General features: G+C 49.7%; 1 protein-coding gene across 6 annotated transcripts in view; it reads left to right on the plus strand.

Annotated features, from left to right (window-relative positions):
* Positions 1-23,163, plus strand: part of TBC1D2B (TBC1 domain family member 2B) — an 85,629-nt gene that overhangs the window by 60,932 nt on the left and 1,534 nt on the right. For 5 of the 6 annotated variants that reach the window (XM_024754309.1, XM_024754307.1, XM_024754310.1 and 2 more), the window contains 6 exons: positions 1,487-1,597; positions 2,833-3,026; positions 5,993-6,487; positions 9,276-9,393; positions 17,279-17,464; positions 19,145-19,266. In XM_024754309.1, the coding sequence (XP_024610077.1) occupies positions 1,487-1,597; positions 2,833-3,026; positions 5,993-6,487; positions 9,276-9,393; positions 17,279-17,464; positions 19,145-19,266 (1,226 nt within the window). Of the gene's footprint in view, positions 1-1,486; positions 1,598-2,832; positions 3,027-5,992; positions 6,488-9,275; positions 9,394-17,278; positions 17,465-19,144; positions 19,267-20,217; positions 20,687-23,163 lie in introns of those variants that run through there. The other variant, XM_024754308.1, reaches the window with a different exon arrangement.

Below are 23,163 nucleotides of genomic sequence, written 5' to 3' on the forward strand. Positions count from 1 at the left end.
AAGTGCTCCGTAGGTGTCAGCGATCAAAGGGACCGTTGGAACATTTTTAGTTCTTCGGTATTTTCAGGGGAGATTGTGTACCGCCATGGTGGCTTCTAGTTTGGAGATTGGGGCATGTCTCTGGACACATCTCTGGGGAGGGGCCATGGTCTCTGTCCTGGGACAGCACAGGTGTCAGTGCCTTTCTTGACCGCCCTTGGCCTTCTCTTAGAGCTGTTGTGAACAGTTTCTCCTGTGATTGAGGGATCAAAAATTCCTTGAAAACTTCAAACAGAGTAGGGGAAAAAGACATTTGTAAAAGACTGAATTTGGTAGGGAGCATTTAGAAATCACTGCCCCAGTTGTCTCAAAGGTTCCCTTTCGCTTGCCTTGCTCAGGGTGTCAAGGGCTGAAGGTCACGTATGGCACCCGCTTCTGCCAGGGCTGAACTTTTAGTTGGACTTGGCAGAACGTGTCACCGGCTTGTGATGTTCTCTTAAAAACAGAAAGTAAATGTGGCAAAAGTTAACAATTGGCAAATTTAGGTGAAGGGTATATTGTGTTTATTGTACTTTTCTTTCAACGTTTTCATAAGTTTGAAATTTTTTAATGTAAAAAAGTTGAGGAACATGTTCTCTTAGGTGCCTTGTACATTGTAGGTTATAGGTATTCATTATTAAGTGTAATTCTTTAGGTAAGGGCTTTGTGTATGTGTGTAGCCTCTTCCACATAAACTGGATACGTAAAAATGAGAATCTACAGAAAATTTGTTCAGTTTCTCTAGTTAAAAAACAAAATGAATGTAAGGCATTACCTTTTGTACCCAATGAATGTGGGTAGATAAAATATTTGCATAGATTTAGGATATAAGTCCTACTTACTTTTCCTAAGGACAGGTGAGAAAAATCTCCACCATTAAATAAATTTATTTCCCCATCTCCTTCATTACAGCAGTAGTCCCTGCCTACCTTCTACTGCCAAGGGTAGCCGCAAAGTTTACTCAGAAAGGGTCTGGTAATCAGCTTTCGTTTCCTTAGAACTTGTTCTAACTTAGCAGGGCTATTTGATTGGTGAGGCAGCAAAATATTACTTATATTGAACAGGGGTCCCCAGCCCCTGGGCCACGGAGTGGTATCGGTCCATGGCCTGTTAGGAACCAGGCCGCACAGCAGGAGGTGAGCAGTGGGCGAGCGAGTGAAGCTTCATCTGTATTTATAGCTGTTCCCCGTCGCTCGCATTACCGCCTGAGCTGCACCTCCTGTCAGCATTATGGTGAGTTGTGTAATTATTTCATTATATATCGCAATGTAATAATAATAGAAATAAAGTACAGAATAAATGAAAAGTGCTTGAATTGTCCCAAAGCCATCCCCCCACCCCCCGGTCTGTGGACAAATTGTCCTCCATGAAACCGGTCCCTGGTGCCAAAAAGGTTGGGGACCGCTGATATAGAATAATTAATCAACATTCAACCAATGTGAATTGATGGACCTTTTTTTTGCAACAGGATAATCTACAGGGGTACAAAACGCAAAATAAATTTCTGAATAAGGAAATCTTGGAACTCTCAGCTCTACGGAGAAATGCAGAAAGAAGAGAGAGGGATCTGATGGCAAAGGTGGGTCAGGATGGTTATATTCTATTATCTGGTGGGAGGTATGATTCAGAAACCATTTAAAAATGGACATGCTTTAAAATCAGTTCAACCCACATGCTTGGAGGGTGTGGTTATTGATACCAAATCATATTTAAAGTATATAAAGTGCATAGCACTGTGTTTAGTTTCACTTCATGATGAAGACAAATAGAAATGTCCTGAGAGGTGGCTTTTATTCACACATATAATGAAGTTTACAGAAAAAAAATTAAATACAATTCTAAGGTTCCCCCAAATTAAGGTTATTTGGATCTTGATTTATGCTACTGAGTTGTGTGAATCGGTTTCTTATCTATAAATGGGGATGGTGAGGGTGATGCCCCCTCTGTGAACCTGATAGGGTTGGTTTGAGAGTTGGATGTGACTGTGGCGGGAAAGGGCTTTGCAGGGTGTAGAGACATCACAGACTTTCCAGTTACAATCAAATGAAGCTCAGAGACACTGTGTCAGCAGCTGTTGTATGCCTCATATACCTTTTGAACAGTCCTCAGAACATCTTCCCAAACGTTGTTCCTGCATGTTTTCCAGGGGTGTATTGATTTGTCTGATAAGGTAGCAGATGAGAGCTAGTTCTGGGTCACAGCGTCCTAGGAAAGTATTGATGTTGCATGGGATGGCTGCTTGGGGCTCGTGTCCAAGTGGCACTCAGCTTGACCTCAGTAATGGGTGTGTGGCCTGGTTTCTGCTGCTCACCTCAACCCTGTCCAGAACTGATATGTGTGTTGACATGCAGAGGCCTTATTACCAGTACTTCTGTGTCATACCCCCCTAGAAGGAAGACGGGGCCCATGTGGGCCATTTAAATAAGACAGGTGGCCTGTGGCATACATTCTTCTAGTCTTTTTTTTTTTTTTTTTTTTTTGCGGTACACGGGCCTCTCACTGCTGTGGCCTCTCCCGCTGCGGAGCACAGGCTCTGGACGCGCAGGCTCAGCGGCCATGGCTCACGGGCCCAGCCGCTCCGCAGCATGTGGGATCTTCCCGGACCGGGGCACGAACCTGTGTCCCCTGCATCGGCAGGCGGACTCTCAACCCCTGCGCCACCAGGGAAGCCCCATCTCTTGTCTTTGATACAGTCTCTCTCTGGCTCGCTTGCTAGTGGTTCTTGGCTTGTCATTCTTTGCTTGCTTGAGGTACTTAAGGATTGCTCTTCCTGTGTCTCTGTCTGATTGGAGGTAACTACCACATTCTCTGTAGTATTCTAGCCTGGAAGCCAAGCTCTGCCAGATAGAAAGCAAATACTTGATACTGCTCCAAGAAATGAAGACACCAGTTTGCTCAGAAGAACAGGGGCCTTCTCGGGATGTCATAGCCCAGCTGCTGGAGGATGCTCTGCAGGTTGAGAGCCCGGAGCATCCGGAGCAAGCATTCGTTAAACCTCATCTCGTCAGGTAAAGGTGCTAGAGGCTGTTGGGGATAGTGGGACCCATTTCTCAAGCCCCTCTTTCAACAGCAGTAGCCATTCATTGAGAACTCTACACAGTTCTCCGTGTCTCGTTTGATGCTCATGACAAGGACCGTCCAGTCATTAGAACAGATAATGTCATCAGTCTTGCTGTAATAATCAAGTAACAGAGCTGGGGTTCAGCCTAAGTTTTCATTCCAAGACCTTTCTGCCATGTACCATGCCAACGTGGGTGGTAGCCAGTCCTGCTGCAAGAGGAGCCCGTCTTCCTAGGAGTAGAACCCTCTCCAGAGACATGGCTGGACCCATGGGTATTTGGAAAGCCAAGGGGGACCCTAAGTGGAAAATTGGGTCTTCTCTGTAAGGGAAGGACACTTGGGTAACCTGATTCAGTGGTTCAGAACTCATTGAGGGTCTGATACAAGCCGTGGACACCCTTGGCCCCAAAATGCAGTTGGACACACACACAGTATTGCATATACTTTTCAGAAAATCATGGAGTGTGGAAGCCTGTGATGGATCTTGGATTAAGAACTGTCATATCCTAGTTTCTTAAAACTGAGATTCATGAAATACTGGCTCAAGGAGAAATCTGCAAATCCACTCAGTCCAGTCCCCTCCTTGTCTCCGCCCCCTTGCCCCTGCAGCCCTGTACCTAGGCCCTGCTTGCTGCTGTGGCTCAGCTTCTCCAGCCCCACCCCTGCCCCAGGGGAAGCCTGGCTTCAGCTTGACCCACTCTTTCCCTTCTCTGTGCTTACAGCACTGGCCTGCCTTGTCCATGTTACTCAGTCGACAGGTAAAACTATGCTTTCAGATTGCGACCAACGCCATTGTTACAAAACTCTTACGGAGGCCTGTGTGCCGGGAGCCGTGCCAAGGGCCTTATGTGCAGGCCTGTATTTAACGTAGCTCAGCCAGGCAGATGTTTTTATCCTTGCTCAGAAAATGTGGAAGCTGAGGTTAGGGAGGTGATGTAACTTGCCCAGGTCACACAGATGGTGAGTGGCAAGGATGTGGCCCCAGACTGGGCAGCCCCATTCCCAGGCCAGGAGCGCTGTCTCCATGCTGTGCGCTTGTGCTGCGTCCGCAGTGGCCGGGGACTCCCGTGAGGGTGGCCTAGCAGTCTGCCCTGAGGGCACCACGTCTTCTTCCTGCTTGTGTTTTAGGCTCTTACTATTCATGTTGTATCTTTTCAAACTTCATGTATGACTAGAACAATGGCTGTGTATATTGATTTACTTTCAACTTTTCATTATGGAAAATTTCAAACATACAAAGTAGTAGACGGAATCATATAACAACCCCCATATGCAACCTGTTACCCAATAATTTAGCAATTATTAACATTTTGGTAATCCTGTTTCTTCGTACCCTTCCCTTCCAAAGTTTTTTTTTGTTTTTTTTTTTCCTGGAATATTTTAAAGAAAGTATCAGACATGTCATTTCAGCTTTAAACACTTCAATATGTACCTCTAATTGAAGACACGTTTTAATATGCTAATCCTACCATATTCATACCTTTTTGCAACTTACTTCTTTCAACATTGTTTTCTGAAATTATACAGGTTGATACGTGTAGCTCCTGAGAATTTTTTTTTACCTGCCTCACAGCTTCACATTTTTATTCCTTCTGTCATGGTGAACACTTAGAATGGTTCCATTTTTCCTTGTTACAAACCATGGTGCAGTAAACATCGTGGTACATGTATCCATGTGTCCGTGTGTCTGCGTGAGAGAGTTTCTCCAGGGCGTAGGCTAGAAGTGGAATTCCTGACCTGTAGGGAATGTACATCTTCAGCTCTGCTAGATCTGACTTCCAAAGTGCTTGTACAGGTTTACACACTCAGCAGCAGTGTGTGAAAGGCCTTTGTATTGGTTTTCTATGACTGCCATAACAAATTATTGTTTTAAGCCAGTAAGTTTGTGATACATATTTATTATGCAACAGTTCTGTCAGTCAAGCAGCCCAGCATGGTCTCGCTGGATGAAAGTCAGGGTATTAGCAGTGCTGCGTTCCTTTCTGGAGGTTCTAGGAGACAGTTTGTGTCCTTTCTTATTCAAGATGTTGGCAGAATACAGTTCCTTCTGGTTGTAGGACTAGGTCTCTGTTTCCTTGCTGCCTGTCAGGTGTGGCCATTCCCAGCTTCTGGAGGCCACCTGCATTCCTTGGCTTGTGGCTGCCTTCTTCCATCTTCAAAGTCAGCAACCGTGGGTCCAGGCCCTCTCTCCCACTTCACATCCTTCCTGCCTCTTCTTCCTTTGTCGTATCTCTGGTCCACTCTTCTACCTTCCTCTTCCACTTTAAGGGCTCCTGTGTTTACTGTGGTCCCACCCGGCTAACCCAGAATAATCTCCCCGTCTTAAGTTCTGTAACTGTAATTCCACATGCCGTAACGTGACATATTCACAGGTTCCAGGGACATTTTTGGGGGCCATTATTCTACCTACCACAGCAGAATAATTCTTTTTCTTTTTAAGAATTAAAGAATTCTTAATTCTTTGTCATCCCTAATGTCTTACAAATGTTTTCTCCCTTGTCTTTTCACTTTTTAAAACATTCTTCGAGCGTAAGTGTTAGGGATGTGTGTATGTAGGCTATATAAACATACATGCACATGTATATTAATGTAGCCAAATTCATCAGCCTTGTATTTGCAGTATTGCTTGTATTTTCTTTTGTGCTTTTCACATTTAGCACCTCAGCCATCTAGAATTGATTATTTTCCTGTATAGTATCAAGGAAAGAGCTAACGTAATTTTTTCCCATATAGATAGCCAGTTATTCTCACCCTGTTTATTGAGAAGTTTATTATTTCCTCACTGAGTTGAAATGCCTGGTCATATATCAAAGTGCCATTTACACACGGGTAGATTTCTAGGTTCTCTTTTCTGTTTCATTGGCCTTTTTGCCACATTGCATCATTTAATTTTTTCTTTTGTTTTTCTCAACAGTGAATATGACATTTATGGGTTTAGGACTGTCCCAGAGGATGACGAGGAAGAGAAGTTGGTCGCCAAAGTCCGAGCATTGGACCTGAAGACTCTCTACCTCACAGAAAACCAGGAGGTTTCCACTGGCGTCAAGTGGGAAAACTATTTTGCGAGCACAGTGAACAGGGAGATGATGTGCTCTCCAGAATTAAAGAACCTGATCCGTGCGGGCATTCCACACGAGCACCGTTCCAAGGTGTGGAAGTGGTGTGTGGACCTTCACACCAGGAAATTCAAGGACAGCATTAAGCCTGGTTACTTCCAGACCTTGCTTCAGAAGGCTCTGGAGAAACAGAACCCGGCCTCCAAGCAGATCGAGCTGGACCTGCTGCGGACTCTGCCCAACAACAAACATTACTCGTGCCCCACCTCGGAAGGCATACAGAAGCTGCGCAATGTCCTGCTCGCCTTCTCCTGGCGGAATCCAGACATTGGCTACTGCCAAGGTCTAAACAGGTGGGTGCCTGGCCCACGAGGTCTCCTCTCTGCTGTTAAGATAACTTGTAGCTCCGGGTGCTGCCTGACAGCCCCCTCCCCTCCTGGTGAGCCAAGAAAAACCAGTCTTTTAAGGGAAATAAATATCAATAGCTGCAGTAAGCTAGTTTTAATTATGCAGTATCCCCAATTCTAGAATAATTGAGAGAAACAGACATGCTTTTGGAAAGTATTGGGTTGGCCAAAAAGTTCATTCGGGTTTTCTGAATGAACTTTTTGGCCAATCCAATATTAAGAACACCAAAGTCAAACTATTTGGAACAACAAAATGAGAAATCATTTTGATTCCTTGTTGTTCTCATCACACTCAGGTTTTTTTTTTTTTTTTTTGCGGTACGCGGGCCTCTCACTGTTGTGGCCTCTCCCATTGCGGAGCACAGGCTCCAGACGGGCAGGCTCAGCAGCCATGGCTCACGGGCCCAGCCGCTCCGCGGCATGCGGGATCCTCCCAGACCGGGGCACGAACCCATGTCCCCTGCATTGGCAGGCTGACTCTCAACCACTGCGCCACCAGGGAAGCCCCACACTCAGGTTTTGATCAGAAGTTTGCTATCATTCATTTATAATGCTTGATGTGAAAACAAGGCCACTGTTTGTTTATACAGGATCTTTGTCAATCAAGAGGTTGCCCCAAACAATTTTTCAGTTGGTTAAACCTAGCCCTTGAAGAGCCCAAACTTGTTTTTTTTTTAGATGAGAGCCTTCTGCAGGTCTGGCATACTTCCCTGCTTCCATAGGCAGAGGACACTGAAAAGCCTCTCCTCTTCTCTAAATGATCCAGGCTCCTCATTCTGAGCTGAGCTGCACCAGGATGAGGCCACGGGAGGTACTGAGGTCTGTTCTCCATGGAGCTGCTCCCCATCACTGGACTTTGAGTGCTTGTGGCTGCTTTTTACCTCCTGTCTGTCTCTTACCTCGCTGGTGCACTTTTGCTGCTGTCATTAGAGTCCTTTTGTGTTCCTCTGTGTAATCAAAGTAGGTAACCAAGCTTGCTAGAAATATGGACAAAGAATGAAGAAGCTCCGTGTGCCATCTTTAGCAGTTCTCCTTAAGTCAAGTGCATGCATTGAGTTTTGAATGCTGACGTTTATTGTGGCAGCTCATGGGCCTTTTTAATCCTCATCTGTGCTGGATACTGACCTCCAGATAAGGGCTATCTATTTGCATCTGAAATGAGAGTATTGCAGGAAGAAAAGCTTTTAAACTGGAATGTTAGTTGGTTAAGACCTGAAACCAATGGTTTCCAGGAAGTCATTGCCTCTGTGGTGGTCAGGATAGGGTGCCCTTTCTGGGCCCTGAAAGTAAAAGGGACTGTGGCTGCTCCTCGATGGTCCCCATTAAAAAAAAAAAAAAAGCCTGTAAATAAGTTATTGCCTAACAAAGCAGCCTTGTTTTGCTTAAATGCACAGTTCACACTGTATACTCAGTCTAAAAATTCCTGGAAGCTAAAAACCTCCGAAACTTAAGGGATCTTGGCGAGGACTCGAGCATGCCTGTTAGGGGTGCAGCAACACCCCATTTATCTGACATTGTCATGGAATCAGCTGTTCCACACATATGGAGACTTTCCAGAAAATTAAATCTTTCTCCGTACCATCACCATTAGGACCTCTAAATTTTAACCGTTTTACTGGACTTTTTTTCTCCACATTATTTTGTACATGCGAACAGAACTGTGAACCCAGAACTTCAGCAGAAGAATGCTAGCCTTTCCTCAGTGATTCAGGCCTGTCATCTGGAACATCAGTTAACTAAAAGTGATGTCGTCAAAGGCTCTGCTCTTTTCAGTCTCTCTACCCTTTCTCCTGGCGTCCGCAGGTGCTGTGCATGTCCTGGTTTTCTCTCCCTGTCCATCTCTACCTGTTGTAACCTTTCTACTCTTCATCTCATTCATGCCTACTCAAAGCATCCCCTTCCCAGTTCTTTTTTTTTTTAACCTTTTGAGATTTCATTATAATTTTATCCAAGGAAGAAAACAAAAACAGATTCTGAGAAGTGACTCTAGGGTTTTCCGTAAGTGATGCACAGAAGCTTCATGTCGCGAGCAGAGCTTCTTGGATATGTAGAGGGGGGCTTTTCTCTTGCCTCTTCCTTTTCAGCCTTCTGCCCTGAATGCCCGCTCAGAGCCAAACCTGGGGTTACTGGATGAGTAACCTCTCAGTGGTGACCATGTAACTAGCCAGACCCAAGTTTCTATTGTGAGTGACGTAACAGGTGATACATACGGTCCCCTTTCCCACCCCACGTGTGTGCTGTGGATGCAGTTCTTTGAGAAAGCCCCACCGCAGTGATTCATTTGTCTGAAGCCCCTTTCAAGTAGACTGGTATCAAGAAAGTTGTTTTTAAACCATCATGTGTTCTTTTCCCCTTATATTCACCCCTGGATTTTTTTGTGCATAAAAGGATTAGTTGGAACTTCTTGAACAAAAAACTCGAAGAATTAGCTGCCTTAGCAAAAATCTTAGCATGAAAACATTTTCCAAAATGAGGCTGCCTGCTCATTGGGAAACAATTTCATCATCTTTAAACAAAAACCAAATGAAGGAATGTGGATGCAGCTTTGCTTCTCAAACTAGGAAATGCCACCCTTGCCAAGGAACGCTCGTTTAGTGTACTTTCTTGCAGAACTAGAAGTTGCTGTGGCCGTGGGAGAGTGCAGCATACCGCAGAGGCCTCTGTGAAGACGGGCCGTGCTGCCCGCGTCTGGGCTAGGAGGCTGGCGCTCACCTTGTTCTCCGTTTGCTTGTAGATTGGTGGCAGTGGCCCTCCTATACTTGGAACAAGAAGACGCTTTCTGGTGTCTAGTCACCATAGTGGAAGTTTTCATGCCTCGAGACTATTACACAAAGACTCTTTTAGGATCCCAGGTACCTCTAAAGATATTGTGCTTCTAGTCAAAAACCTGTAGAATGAGAGCTGCAATGTGACCTGAATTAAGCCTTGGCGGGGGAGGCTCCACGTGTGTGGACCCCTGAACAAGGTGCACACCGAGGCTGGGCCTGCCCTGGAGACTGGGCTGGGCTGCTTGTGAGCAAGTGCCAGGTCAGGCTCACTTAGTGCCCTGGAAGCCAGCAGAGTGATTGCTACATCCAGAGAGAAACAGACCAGGCCTGCAGACCTGCTCTGTGGTCACTGCTCAGCACTGTCTACTCTGGGCTCAGCCTGCCTGGCCAGCTAAGTCACAATCCAGGGCTGCCTGGGGAGCTTGGTGTGTTAGCTTGGGTTCTCCAAGAAGTGGAGACCAAGGCAGAAGCAGATGTGCCAGAGATTCTGAGGAAAAAGACCTGTGAAGGATCTAGGGGAGGGACTGGGAAAGGCCCCGTGAACCCCCAGACCAGGGGAAGGAAGGAGGTTTAGGTAGGTGGGAAAAATCCCAGCCTACTGTGAGGTTCTGAGAAGGTTTTGGCCAGGCCCGTGTGGCGTCCTCAAGCCAACGTAACCTGTTAAAGGTGCACACATCTCAGTGGGAACGGGCTGCATTAGCGCCCTCCCTGCTCACTCACTGGCTGGAAGCAGCGGGGGTGACATGGCTTCTGTAAACAAATGTGGTGATGGATCCAGAGGGGCAGCGCTGGGGCTGTCAGTACTGCCCACAGCAGGAGATCTAAACAAGCACAGTTCATGCCCACCACGCCTGGAGTCTGAAGCCAGGGGGCGGGTAGGATGATGTGGGCTGGGAGAGTCCGGGGGTTCTGTCTCCACTTGGGACTGTCCTGATTCTGGACCAGACCCTTGGCCGTTGCAGCCCAGGGCATCTCTTCCCTCTGCTGGGCTGGGGGTGCTGCCGTGACTGGCTTCTGTAATGGCCTTTCCCTGCTTCCCCGCTGGCAGCCCTCCTCCTGTGTCTGACATTTGGTCCAGTCCTGCCCAAGAGCCTTTTTTCTCTTGACCGCAGCTGTGCCCGTGTCTGTCCTCGTGGCATCCTCTTCTCCAGGCTCGTGCCAGTGCTTGGCCTGCCTGCTCACAGCCACTCCTTGCCCTCACTGCTCTACTCCTGTCCGGACAGCTGGCCCGCAGGCCGTCTCCCAGCTCCTGTGTCGGCCAGCAGAGGGGGGCGCGGCAGCTGAAGGCAGTTTTCTCCCTCTCCGTCCTGGGTACTGCCTCTGCCGGTGACTGTCTCCTCCGTGGTGCCAGCTCCTATCTGGCGGGTTCTTCATGCCAGCGGGGACCTCCCTGCTCCAGCCTGGGGGTGGCTTCCTGCCCTGGCCTCTGGACTGCCTCACTATCAACTGTTTGGTTTCTCAGCTTTTCCGTCACCAGTGTGACTGTTGCCCTGGGTAAATCCCTGTTATAAATGTTTAGCGTGGCTTCTGTTTGCCTAGTTGAGCCCTGAATTTTACTTTCTATTTGTATTTCTGCCTCTGGAGGGATCCTCATTACTGCCCTCTGTTACCACCTGTACTGCCCCCTCACCCGCTAGTTCCCCAGGCCAGGAACTCGAGTCAGCCTGCACCCCTCCTTCCTCTCTCTCTGTGTCCCTGGAGTTGCTGTTTCTGATCACTGCCACCGCCTGGCGGCTCTCAGATCGGTTCTCTCATTTGCTCCTCACTGTTAAGTCACCATCCCCTCTCCTGCATCACTGCAGTTGCCTCATCTCCTCTCTTCCTGCCTTCACTCACGCAGCCCTTCTGTCCGCCTCACTCACAGATTCAGCCACGTCCTCACCACCCCCCGCCCCACCCCCCGCCTTCCGGGCAGAGCCCAGCCTCCTTCCACACCCTGACCTGCCCGTTTGCTGGGCTGCTGGGAGCGCAGCATGCCCTGTGATGGAGCCCTTGTCCTCTGGTGGTACGCCATTCTCTGTGTACTTTTGTACACAGTTCCACTACCTAGACGGCATTGCCCCGCTTACCTCCCTAGAAAGCTGCTGCTCAGCCTGAGCTCATGTGCCCCTTCCTCTGTGATACTTTCCTGCCTCCCAAAGCTGACTTCAGGGCCCGCTCCCGTTCCCACTGCTCTGGCCCAGGCCTCGGTGACAGTGGTTATCATCCTGGGTTGTCCTGCGTGCTTGCTTGTCTTCCAGCTTAAGGGCTGCAGCCCTGTCTTTCATTTTAGTGTCTCTTGCACCCAGAAGTGAGTGTCTGAATTCACGTGAGCTCTTTGCCCAGGGAAAGGGAGCCCTGGCCCATTGCTAGCAGCCACACAGCTGCACAAAGCCATGTGAGTGGAGGTATGGTTATCCCCATTTTACTTGGGAGAAAACTGAGGATCAAATCCACTAAGCATCTTGCCTGAGGTGCCACCACGGAGAGCCCAAGCTGGGGTTTGGCCTCAGACATCTGTGGCTCTGGGCCCAAGCTCTCCCCCTGCCCCGCCACTGCCTCTTGGAGTGCTGTGGGAGGACGGCAGGAGGGTGAGCTTTGCCCTTCCTACAGAGTGGGCTTTCCTTTGGGTTCCTGTCCCAGCTACATGGATGTCACCTGATCCCGGAGAAGCCCATCTGGTCTCCCTGTGATCGCTTCACTTTGCTAATTAAGCTAGAGATTAGTTTTTGTTAAGATAGTGGGTAAAGTAGTAGGAAATGAACAGCAGCGGGAAGAGGCAGCTGGCACAGTCAGGTACGAATAAAGAGGTCAGTAAAGAAAGTTTTATATGTTCATGGACACCTGGAAGCTAGTAGCTTCAAAATTTCAAATGGGGGCTTCCCTGGTGGCACAGTGGTTGAGAGTCCACCTGCCAATGCAGGGGACATGGGTTCGTGCCCCGGTCCGGGAGGATCCCACATGCCGCGGAGCAGCTGGGCCCACGAGCCACGGCCACTGAGGCTGCGCGTCCGGAGCCTGTGCTCCGCAACGGGAGAGGCCACGACAGTGAGAGGCCTGTGTACCGCAAAAAAAAAAAAAAAAAAAAAAAAAGATGACTCTGTTTCTGAATGAGAAGAATGAAGCACTGATCTTTCTTAGTCCCACTGAGCGGTGTGGTTGAGCACATCAGTGCTCGGTGTGCTCAGTGTGCCTGGCTCGGGGTTACATGGCCGGGTTGGAAGACAGGCCCTGTCCTGGAGCTGTGGAGCTTGGCCACATCACTTAACAGCTCTGTGCCTCAGTTTCCCTGTCTGTAAGATGAGTGTCATATTCTCCTCTTATAGAGTGTCTGAGGTTGAATTCAGATGATGCATTAAAAGAGTTTAATATGATTGGAACACTGTAAAAACTCAATAAAATTATTATTAATGCTGTTATTACAGGCAGAAGGGGAAGACCTATTTTAAGTATGTGAATTTAAGATAAAGTTTGCCTCACATTGTCACATCAACATAAATGTAAACTCTAAAGAGACATTTTCCCCGACTTTAAGGGTTTTTAAAAAAAATTTTTGGTTGCATTGGGTCTTCGTTGCTGTGTGTGGGCTTTCTCTACTTGTGACGAGCGGGGGCTACTCTTGGTTGTGGTGCAAGGGCTTCGTGTGCGGTGGCTTCTCTTGTTGTGGAGCACAGGCTCTAGGTGCACGGGCTTCAGTAGTTGTGGCATGTGGGCTTCAGTAGTTGTGGCTTGCGGGCTCTACAGCGCAGGCTCAGTAGTTGTAGGGGAAAAGGCTTAGTTGCTCTGTGGCATGTGGGGTCTTCCCAGACCAGGGATCGACTCCGTGTCCCCTGCATTGGCAGGTGGATTCTTTTTTTTTTGCGGTACGCAGGCCTCTCACTGTTGTGGCCTCTCCCGTTGCGGAGCACAGGCTCCGGACGCGCAGGCTCAGCGGCCATGGCTCACGGACCTAGCTGCTCTGCGGCATCGGCAGGCGGATTCTCAACCACTGCGCCACCAGGGAAGTCCCTCCCCCTGACTTTAAAAGTAATAGATGCTGTCAGAAGTTAGGTAATACAGAAATATATATTAAGAAGACGAAAAATCACCTGTTATCCTACCAGCTTGAGAATCACAGTTAGCATTTTGATATATTTCCTTTTTACTTTTTCCCAATACATTTAGGTATCCAGATTGAGAGACTGATTATCCTGGTTGGTTCACATGACAGCATGAGCATTTTCTCATACAGTTATATAGTTTTTAACCATCATATTTGGTGGCTGTAATATTCCATTGGGTGAATGGACTTGAGGTATTTAACCATTCTCCTATGATGGACATTGCATAAGGCCACTCGTAGAATGTGGATGGCTTTGTGTGTGCAGTCAGCCCCCAGCGCTGTGCTTTGCGAATCTCCTGCCAGAGCCCAGTGCCTGAGCCCCTTAACGCTGCGCTGCAGTCCAGATGCTCAGCGGCTTCTCCGTCAGTTCAGTGCACATTGTGCGCCAGGGCCTCGCTAGGCGCTGAGGACACAGAGATGAATACAGTCCTTCCACGTCCTCTTGAGCGGAGAGGGGCTGAACAGAGGCCCGAGCAAGTGTCCCTGGCAGCCTGCCCCACGCCAGCCATCTGCCGAGCACCCGGCAGCCTCGAGAACGAGACACCATCTGCCACCTACCTGGGAGGAGAGGTGTGTGCCTCGTTCTTCTCCCATTTCAAGGCCAGCTGACTGGTCCTTTCCTCTCAGGCACTTTCAGTCCAGTCCCTCTGGGCAGAGTGCATCACATCGCCATCTCTTGGTCCAGTGGTCAGTTGTCTGTGTCCCTTGCCCGTTTATAACCCCTTAAAAGTAGCACCTTGTCCTGTTGTCTCTTGTCCCCAGCCCTGGCCAGTGCTAAGCCTGAAGTGTGTGCAAATATGTAGTCGTTGTTTAAATGTTGAGGGATGGAATAGCACCAGCAGAAAAGAAGACCCATCACTAGTGAGTGATGCTGACCCTGCCCAGTGGGAGGAGCTGGGCCTCCAGGGAAACTGACCGAAGAAGACGTCTAGGAGTGGCCTGTCAGAGTGGCTACCGCACATGCATGCGTGGGATGCTTTTACAACTTGCCTTTCAGCTGTTGGTCCACCTATCAGAATTTTACAGAGGTGGGAAGTGGATGTGGGTGAGAAGGTGAGAGACTGATGCTTTTTGCACACTATGGGATGGTTTTATAACTTAAAAAAAAATAAATTTATTATTTTTGGCTGCACTGGGTCTTCGTTGCTGCACGCGGGCTTTCTCTAGTTTCGGCGAGTGGGGGCTTCTCTTCGTTGCAGTGCGCGGGCTTCTCACTGTGGTGGCTTCTCTTGTTGCAGAGCACAGGCTCTAGGCACACGGGCTCAGTAGTTGTGGCTCATGGGCTCTAGAGCGCAGGCTCAGTAGTTGTGGTGCACAGGCTTAGTTGCTCCGCGGCATGTGGGAGCTTCCTGGACCAAGGATCGAACCCGTGTCCCCTGCATTGGCAGGTGGATTCTTAATCACTGCGCCACCAGGGAAGTCCTATAACTTCTTATATACTTTTGTTTTTTAAGTCTTCCAAGAAAACTTAATTATATTTCATTTCAGCAAATTTAGATCTTCAAAATTTTGTCTCTTCTAGTCAGAAAGCAAACTGGACAAAAATGTATGTTTCCAACCATGATTCCTGTATTTTATCCTCTGTGCACCCTAGGGTGACTTTACAATGCTTTGGAATCATTTCTGTAAAAAATAATGTTTTTTAGTTTTTTAAGTTACTTTGCCTTTTAAAATTTTAAATTTCAACCAATGATACCTACTTGAACCTATGTAACATTCTTTTTTTAAAAAAAATTTTTGACTATAATGCCTTCTATATTTTTTTTAAAAAGCAAACCTTCCCAAAAGGATAAACAATTGATATTTTCAAAGTTTTGGATTGTCCTAAAAAAAGGACATTTTAAAATGTCATTTTAACATTTATCTAGATTGTTTTTAGTTATTTTAGTATCCCAGTAATCCCAAGAATTATCACATCTTCTATCTTATCTTGACTGATATGCAGGTGAGAGTTTGGCAGGTTTTTCTGGGATCCATTCCTAGGAGTAGGCTTGCTGTAGGGTGAGGCTTCCCGTTTCCTGGGTGTTGCCGGATTGCTCTCCTAAATGGTTGTACCGGTTCACACTCCCCTCACAGTGTACCATTCAGGGAACGCTAAGGAGGGGATACACTTTCCGTGCAGCTGGCTCTTCCTCACTGCGCTCTCGTTCCTGGACGGCCTGGCTTTGGCCCACTGTGCATCTGTGGCTTGCTTTCCTCTGCTGGTCTCTCTCTTTCTCACGGTTTCACTGCTCACCTAAGGTGACCTCACTCCACCCAGGCCCTGGAGCCTCAGCCTCGGGTCTCTGGTGGGCTGCAGTTATCCTGCTGCAGATGCCCCTCGGGCACCAGCATGTCCCAGTCTCCCCCAGCCCAGCCCTCATTCCTATGATCCGGCCTCAGGGAACCACACTCTGCCCTCTCCATGCCCCTGTGGGAAGCCTGTGTATTCTGAGCACCCCTCTTCCTGACCTCTGACAGCAGAGGGGTCCGTAGGTTCATACAGACTTTACCTCTACACAGTTCTGATCCAGGTGCCCCTCTCCTCCCACCACCTTTCCTTGGTTCAGATTTTCATCACCTCTGCCCCGGGTGTGGTGGGGCCTCCATGGGGCCTTGCTTCCCCCTCAGCTTGGCCCCCTGTTTCAGGTGGAGAGATGGATCTAAAGTACAAATCCAACCACATCACTCTTCTGCTTAAAGCCTCTTAACGCTTCTCCTTCATTGCCTGCTGCGTTTTTCAAACACGAGTAATCGGGATTGGCGCTAGCTTTTTTTGTTTTTTTCATCAAATTAAGTTGAATAGAGTAGAACTGTCCTACTTTGTGAGGTTAAGTGTTGTTTGTGAGTTTGTTTCTCTTCTGTGCACACAGACTAGGTGATGGCTGATGTATATTTTCTTGTGGGTCACAGACAAAGGCTGGAAAAGCCCCTGGCCTGTAGGTGAGGTCTGCCCCTCAGGGACCTGGTGCTTCTGCCGGGCTGAGCTGCGTCCTTCTCACCCCTTCTGCCCAGAATCCTGTGCTCCCACCGCAGGGCTGTTCTCCTCCAGGCTTGGCTGGGACCCGTCCGGGGCTCTGTAATGCTCTGTAAACACATCTTTAACCAAGCCCTGGTGGCCACAGCTATCGTAACAGTCCATACATCTGGCTTCCCCACTCGTCTTTTAGCTCCTAGAGGTCAGGGCTGAACCTGGTTCAACTCTCTGCCCAGCACTGGCCCCTGCTTGACACAGAGCATGGAGGGGTAACAGCCACCTATTTTGATATGTGTCTACCTAAGTCTCATGTAATCTTCACAGTAGCCCTGGGAGAGACAGGTCATTAACTGTTTTCCAGGTGAGGCACAGAGCTGTCTAGAACATAATCTGCCCAAGGCCACCCGGCTAGAAAGTGGTAGAGCTGAGAACCAAACTCAGGTCCAGCTGACTCTGGAGTCCTTGCTCCCTCACTGCCCCACACAGCCCAGTAAATATTTGCTGAATGGATGTGGTGATATCACACTTCCTCTTTGGCCCGGGACTCGGGTATATGGCCCTTTGCAGCAGCACCCTCTGTATTTCCACGTGGATTAGCAAGACCGACTACGCCACCGGCTCTGCAGCAGCCCATTTTCATGGGGCATTTTGAGTACAGGAGTGGCTTTCAGGCCACAGAACCCACCCCCATACCCTGTGGAAAGGATGACAGGGGGCACTTGGTGAGCACCTGCAGTGTGCAAGGCCAGCTGCTTCTCGGGCTCACCCCAGCGTGGGTGCGGAGCAGTCTGCTCTGGGGTGAGCCCGCCACGCACTTGGAACAGCTACCCTGCTGTGTGTGGCGATGGGCCTGCAGCCCCTCCGGGGCCCCGGGTGGCCTGCTCGGTGCAGTGGCAGCCCCCATACGCTTCTCCCCTTTGCTCCCTCTCCAGGTGGACCAGCGGGTGTTCAGAGACCTCATGAGCGAGAAGCTGCCTCGACTGCATGCCCACTTTGAACAGTACAGAGTGGACTACACCCTCATCACGTTCAACTGGTTTCTGGTGGTGTTTGTGGATAGCGTCGTTAGTGACATCCTCTTTAAAATATGGGACTCTTTCCTTTACGAGGGACCAAAGGTGGGTCTGCTTGCTGCATGCCTCCATGGGCAGTGGCACTGGCAGCAGAGTGGCCGGCTTAGCTGGGAGGCACGAAGGGTGCCGAGGGGCAGAGTGATTCCAGCACCAGGTGCTGCTGGAGGTTGGTCTGGGGTCGCAGGAAACTGCAGTCACTTGCTCGTTTATCAGAAACATTGAGTCTCTGCCAAACCCTGTGCCAGGCATGGGGGCTTTGACGGTTTGCAGTCTGAGCCTCAGCTTCTGTCAAACAGATGGCGGTATTATCCCCACTGTATGGATGAGGACGTAGAGGCCCAGAGCAAACAGAGGATCAGGGGCAGACTCGGGGGGCCAACTTCAGAGCCCTACTGCCCACAAGCCTCCCACCCAATCTGTTTTATGTTTTAAAAAAATCAGTTCGTGAGTAACACATGATAAACTCAAATCATATAACTAAGGGCGTGCAGTAGAAAAGAGATCCCCCGTCTCCCAGCCGTTCTTCTCAATGTACTGTATCTTTTTTTCAAGGTATTTTATGTATATCTAAAATATGTTTTTTTAATTTATTATTTATTGGCGATAGTTTCATATCAGGGCATATAGATCTGGCTCTTTTTTTTTTTTTTTTTAAACTCTGCGTAGTATCTCCTTCTACAGCTGAACCAGAAATTTACGTAACAGTCCCCTGATGATGGACACTTACGCTGTTTGCAGTCTTTTGCCACGTCAGACTCTGCAGCTGTGACTCTTTATAATTGTCTTTCTGTAGGTTCAAGTGCATTCTTAGGTTTAGTCCTAGAAGTGGAAGTGCTATAGGTCCAGGGTAAATCCAGAACCAAAGGACCCTGTAGTTCTCATCGAGAATGCCAAACTGCCCTGCGGAAGGGCCTTAACCAATTTCTACTCCCACCGGCAAAGTTTGAGTGTGTATATTACCTCACACTCTGTCCAGTACAGTACATTATCAACTTTTTAATCTACTCTGTCATTATTGAAAAGAATTCTCAACCAGGGCTTAAACAGTGTTCCCTATTGGGCCACAGGTAGGGATGTTAAGAGATAATCTATTTAATCTCTGTAAACATTGTTTTCTAAATAAGAAAAAGTTCAGGTTGGTGCAAGCCAGCCCGTGCCCTTACATGTGGGCGAAGCAGTTTGTTCCAAAGCTGCTTGAACTTGTAGGACCACCAGGAGTCCATGCCCTCTGGCCTCAACGCAGCAACCCAGAAACAAATCAGTAGAAAAAAAAAGAAAAAAAAATTATTTTCTTTCACCATACTCAGAAGTCAGAAATTCAGACCCTAGTTTCAGTAGGTGAGATAAAAACTGCCTCTGGAGGTGGAGCTTTATAAGAGTTTCAGAATCAGAGGACCCTGGTTTTGATTTAATTTAAAAATTATTTCTAGTTCTATATAGCCTGTTGACTAGAAATGTGAGCTAAATGTGGAAGGATTCCACAAAGATTCTACTCCTTAAGGAAATTTTTGGTTTGGGCTGAAGTGTTGCTGAAAACCACCAAAGAGTTGAAACCTTTTTTCTATTAAGAAAGGCACTGGTGGAAATTGCACCTCAGGTCAAGTGTCTGCCCCAGGGCAGGCCGTGCAGGCTGCTCCCAGGGCCCAGGGAGGCCTTCCATCCCTGGAGCCAGTGCCTGGAGCCACGGTGCTTCTCTAGTCATAGATTTCCCTGTCCTTTCCACAGGTTATCTTCCGCTTTGCCCTGGCACTTTTTAAATACAAGGAAGAGGAGATCCTGAAATTGCAAGATTCGATGTCCATATTCAAGTATCTCCGTTACTTCACTCGCACTATCCTTGACGCTAGGTGAGTCCTTGGGGGAATCCCCAGACGCCCAGGAGGGCAGGGATCCTGACCTCTGCTTCCTTGAGAACGGACTGTCCCGGCCGTCTCAAACCCAGAGCCTTCCCAGGTGTGCAGTGGTGAGAGAGGGCGCTTCCTCCCAGGGAAAAGGGGGAAAGGAGCGGCCTCCAGAGACTAGGGAGGAACTAAGATGAAAGATGCTTTTATCCTTTATTCAACAAACACGAATCCCCGCAACCAAAGCACATTATTTGTCTAGTGAGCACCTGCTGAGTATCAACCACACGGCAAGCCCTCTGCCAGGCACTGAGGATGGTAGATGAGGAACAGGCCCTGTCCTTGAAGAACTTGTGGGGAAGTGTTACGGCCTGGTTTGCTCAGAGCTGCGGTGGAGGAAGCCCGGGGATGGGGCAAGTGCCAGAGGAAGGCCGGGTGACCTGGGCCAGGCAGGGGTGGTGGGGAGTGGGCAGCCCGGGCAGAGGGACTCAGGAGCCGTGTGCTCGCAGGGCTGTGGGCGCGCGGCGTGTTTGGGGGAACTGCCGCAGTGGCTCGGCCAGGGTGGGGCTGGCGCGGCAGGGATCGAGGCCGGGCGGGAGCAGAGCTGGGCTGTTAAGGCCCTTGTAGACTCTGCCCAGGACCTTGTGCTTCATCCTGAGTGTTGGGAAGTCCCTGCAGGGTTAGACACCAAAAGGGCACGTCAGGTTGGAGCAGGACTGACAGCAGGAGCCCAGGGGGTCCCGGCGAGAGAGGTGGTAGCCTGCAGCGAGGTGCCCCCAGAGACAGAAAAGAGGGGGCAGATTGAAGGGGGTGGAGAAGGAATTTGAACTTCCAAGTCCCCTGGCTTTCTGGCCTGGGAAGCTGAGCGTTCAGGAATCTCTTCACCCCCTCGCTCCCCAGCCACACACTTTTTGCCTGTTCTGAGCCACCCTCGTCCGTGTGTCCCCTGAACTACAGTTGGCAGCTGCTCTGGCCCTGACGACCAAGGCTGGGTTCTCCAGGGGAGTTCTGTGGACCTGCTGCTGATTGGGCAAGTGAGGGCGTACGTCCCTGCGAACCACGGAGGCAGCGCTAACGTTCGCTGTGCCGAGGTGCTGGGAGCTGCCCGTACTGCACGGGAATGGATCCCTGCAGCAGACTTGTGGCCTCTTGAAAACCACAGGAGTCCTTTGACTGAGAAACATTTGGAGCTTATTAATGTTTTTCAAACTCTGTTGACTGCCACCCATAATAAGAACATTTTATCTCACAACCTAGGACACACGTACTGGAGTGTATGTAACTGAAACAAAAGAATTTGTTGAAATATTTCCAGCGCTTGCCAAAGATCTGTGCTGTACCCTCTGATATATTTTCTAAATACACTGTTTATTGCATATTTAAAATGCTCGTCATGACTCACTCAATTGATTCCTTGATCCACTGATGGGTGACAACCTACTTGACAAACACCAGTTAAAAGACGGGGAGGGAGGGCTTCTCTCCTTGGCTGAGGTAGGGAGAGGTGGTTGGGCAGCGTCCAGGCCTCTGGTCAGCCAGGAGGGGCTGAGGGCTCCGGGGCTGCCGGAGTTTTGTGGCAGGAGAGCGTGTGGGGCCGGAGAGGGGGGAAGGAGGACCATTCCCCTGTGGTTCTCTTGAGTGAGGCCAAGGGACCAGGGAGGTGGACGCTGGGAGAAGGTGCTGGCTGAGGCCACACCTGGCTTCCTTGGATATCACCACTATCGTTAGGATCTTTTACTTGGGAAGTAGATTTTTAAGATGTTTTCAAGCTTATTGCTATATCAACAATAATAGGATATCCAAGAATAATGTTTGCCTGTGAAAGATTGATGCCGAGTCCTGGGGTGAACCTTGAGAGCGTTTGTTAATCTCACATCGGGTCAAGATGACCAGAGTGGCGTTCAGTGAACTTCACTCCAACAGCTAATGCGTGTGGAGGGCATCCTGCTCAGCCCCTAACAGTTTTGTGTGGGTCGTCAGTGCTGCCGGGTGGCAGAGACGCAAGGGGTGGTGGGCCTGGCCTGGATACGGGCCGTCCTGCGCACTCCTGCAGCGCCACCTGGCGAGTGGCTTTCGTGCAGTTTCCTGTCAGTTTGCCGCAGGAAGTCTGCGTCCACTGGACCCAGAGTTCCCTGTGCGGCGGGATCACCTGTGGGTGTTGTTAGGACTGCAGATGCCCTGGCCCCACCTCTAGACTGGGGCCCCAGTATTTTAATAAGCTCCCCAGACTAGCGGTTCCAAGGAGTGTCGACCTGCAGCGCCCTGATTGGTTCTGCGAGGAGGAGGCAGGCGACTGAGTGAGATGTGGTCAGGAGTCCGGTGCAACAAGATTAGACCCGTCTCTGAATCAGGACCTTCCGGGGCCTCGCACGCGCCAGGCGTTGTCCTCTGAACGTAGCTGACACGGGGCACTTTCACATCTCTCGACCGCACCTGCGAGGCCCGAGGCAGAGCGGTGTGCGGTCCCCCGTGCTGCCCCAGCCTGCACTGATGGTGGCTGCCTGACGGAGGCAGCGGACAGTATCAATCCAATGCAGTGCTTTCTGTAGCAAGGAAGGGCCTGGACACTTGGATTTCAGGTGTGTGGAGCCTGTGACTAATAGCTGTTGGAGAAAAGGGGCTGGTCACGCAGGCCTGGTTCCCAGTCCCCAGCCAGCATTTTGTTTCACAGAGACCCACACTGAGTAGGCCTTTCCTGCTCACGAGTTCTAGAACATGCTCTGGGGAGCTCGGCTCCTAAAGCCAGCCTTTCTGACCCTTTACCTCCTTGCAGGAGCATCCTCTGGCTTGGAGTGAAGCATGTCTAAGGTGTGAGTGTTTAAAAATATAAGAGGGAGGGACTTCCCTGGTGGTCCAGTGGCTAAGACTCGGTGTTCCCAGTGCAGGGGGCCCGGGTTCGATCCCCGGTCAGGGAACTAGATCCCGCATGCCACGGCTAAGACCCGGTGCAGCCAAATAAACAAAATAAATAAATAAAATTTGAAAATGTATGTAAGAGGGAGGGATGCTAAGGGCATATACACATCACAGTAAAGCACCCCACGTGATGGGGCAGCGGCAGGAGCGAATGGTTTGTTTTCTGACAGGCGGGGAGGAAGTCCAGTGACACTGCTGTTTCATCACAGCCTCTCCCGGGTCTGCAAGAGCACCAGGCCTTAGATCCCTGCTGCTGGGGCCGGCAGAAGGGAGGCGGGGGCTTAGTGTGCGAGGAACCGGCTTCTGTGACAACACCAGATGGCTGTGGCTGCCGTGATTAGTGCTGGAAGCCCTTAGCCAGGCCTTGGGCACCTGCTAGTCCTGTTTTTATTAAACCGCTGGCCAGTGGTTAGGGGGCAAGGTGCCGTGATTTTAAAGTATTTACTGTAGACGGGTGCCTTGACCTGGGGATAGTACGAAACCCACAAACTGCACGTCTCTCTGTGGACTGCGTCTTGACACCTGTCACACCACGAAACCCACAAACTGCACGTCTCTCTGTGGACTGCGTCTTGACACCTGTCACACCACTGAGTCTGACAGTTACCCCCAGGTTTGCTCGGGCATCCGTGCATCCATTCACGCCGCGTCAGTCCGTCCAGTGACAGAGCCTTTCTGAGCGCACCCTGCGCCAGGCCTCGTGCTGGTTCCAAGGACTCAGAGGCACGTGGCCCCCACCATCGCTGAGCAAGTGCCAGACCCCGTCCTTGTGCTCCCGGGCGGCAACTTGAGTAACCCCGTGCCCAGGAGGCAGCACCGCTGTTACCTGAACGTACAGATGAGGAATTGGGGGCTGGAAAGGGGGCTCACTTTCCCTGTTCTGCATCCCATGGGGAGCGTGTGGTGGAGCTGGCATCTGGATCCAGGCCGGCGTTCGGGGGCTGCCCCTGCAGCCTCTGCATGAGCGCTGGCCTCCGAGTGACATAT

Source organism: Neophocaena asiaeorientalis, unplaced genomic scaffold, assembly GCF_003031525.2.
Source record: "Neophocaena asiaeorientalis asiaeorientalis breed wild unplaced genomic scaffold, Neophocaena_asiaeorientalis_V1.1 scaffold743, whole genome shotgun sequence".
Classification (NCBI taxonomy): Eukaryota; Metazoa; Chordata; class Mammalia; order Artiodactyla; family Phocoenidae; genus Neophocaena; species Neophocaena asiaeorientalis.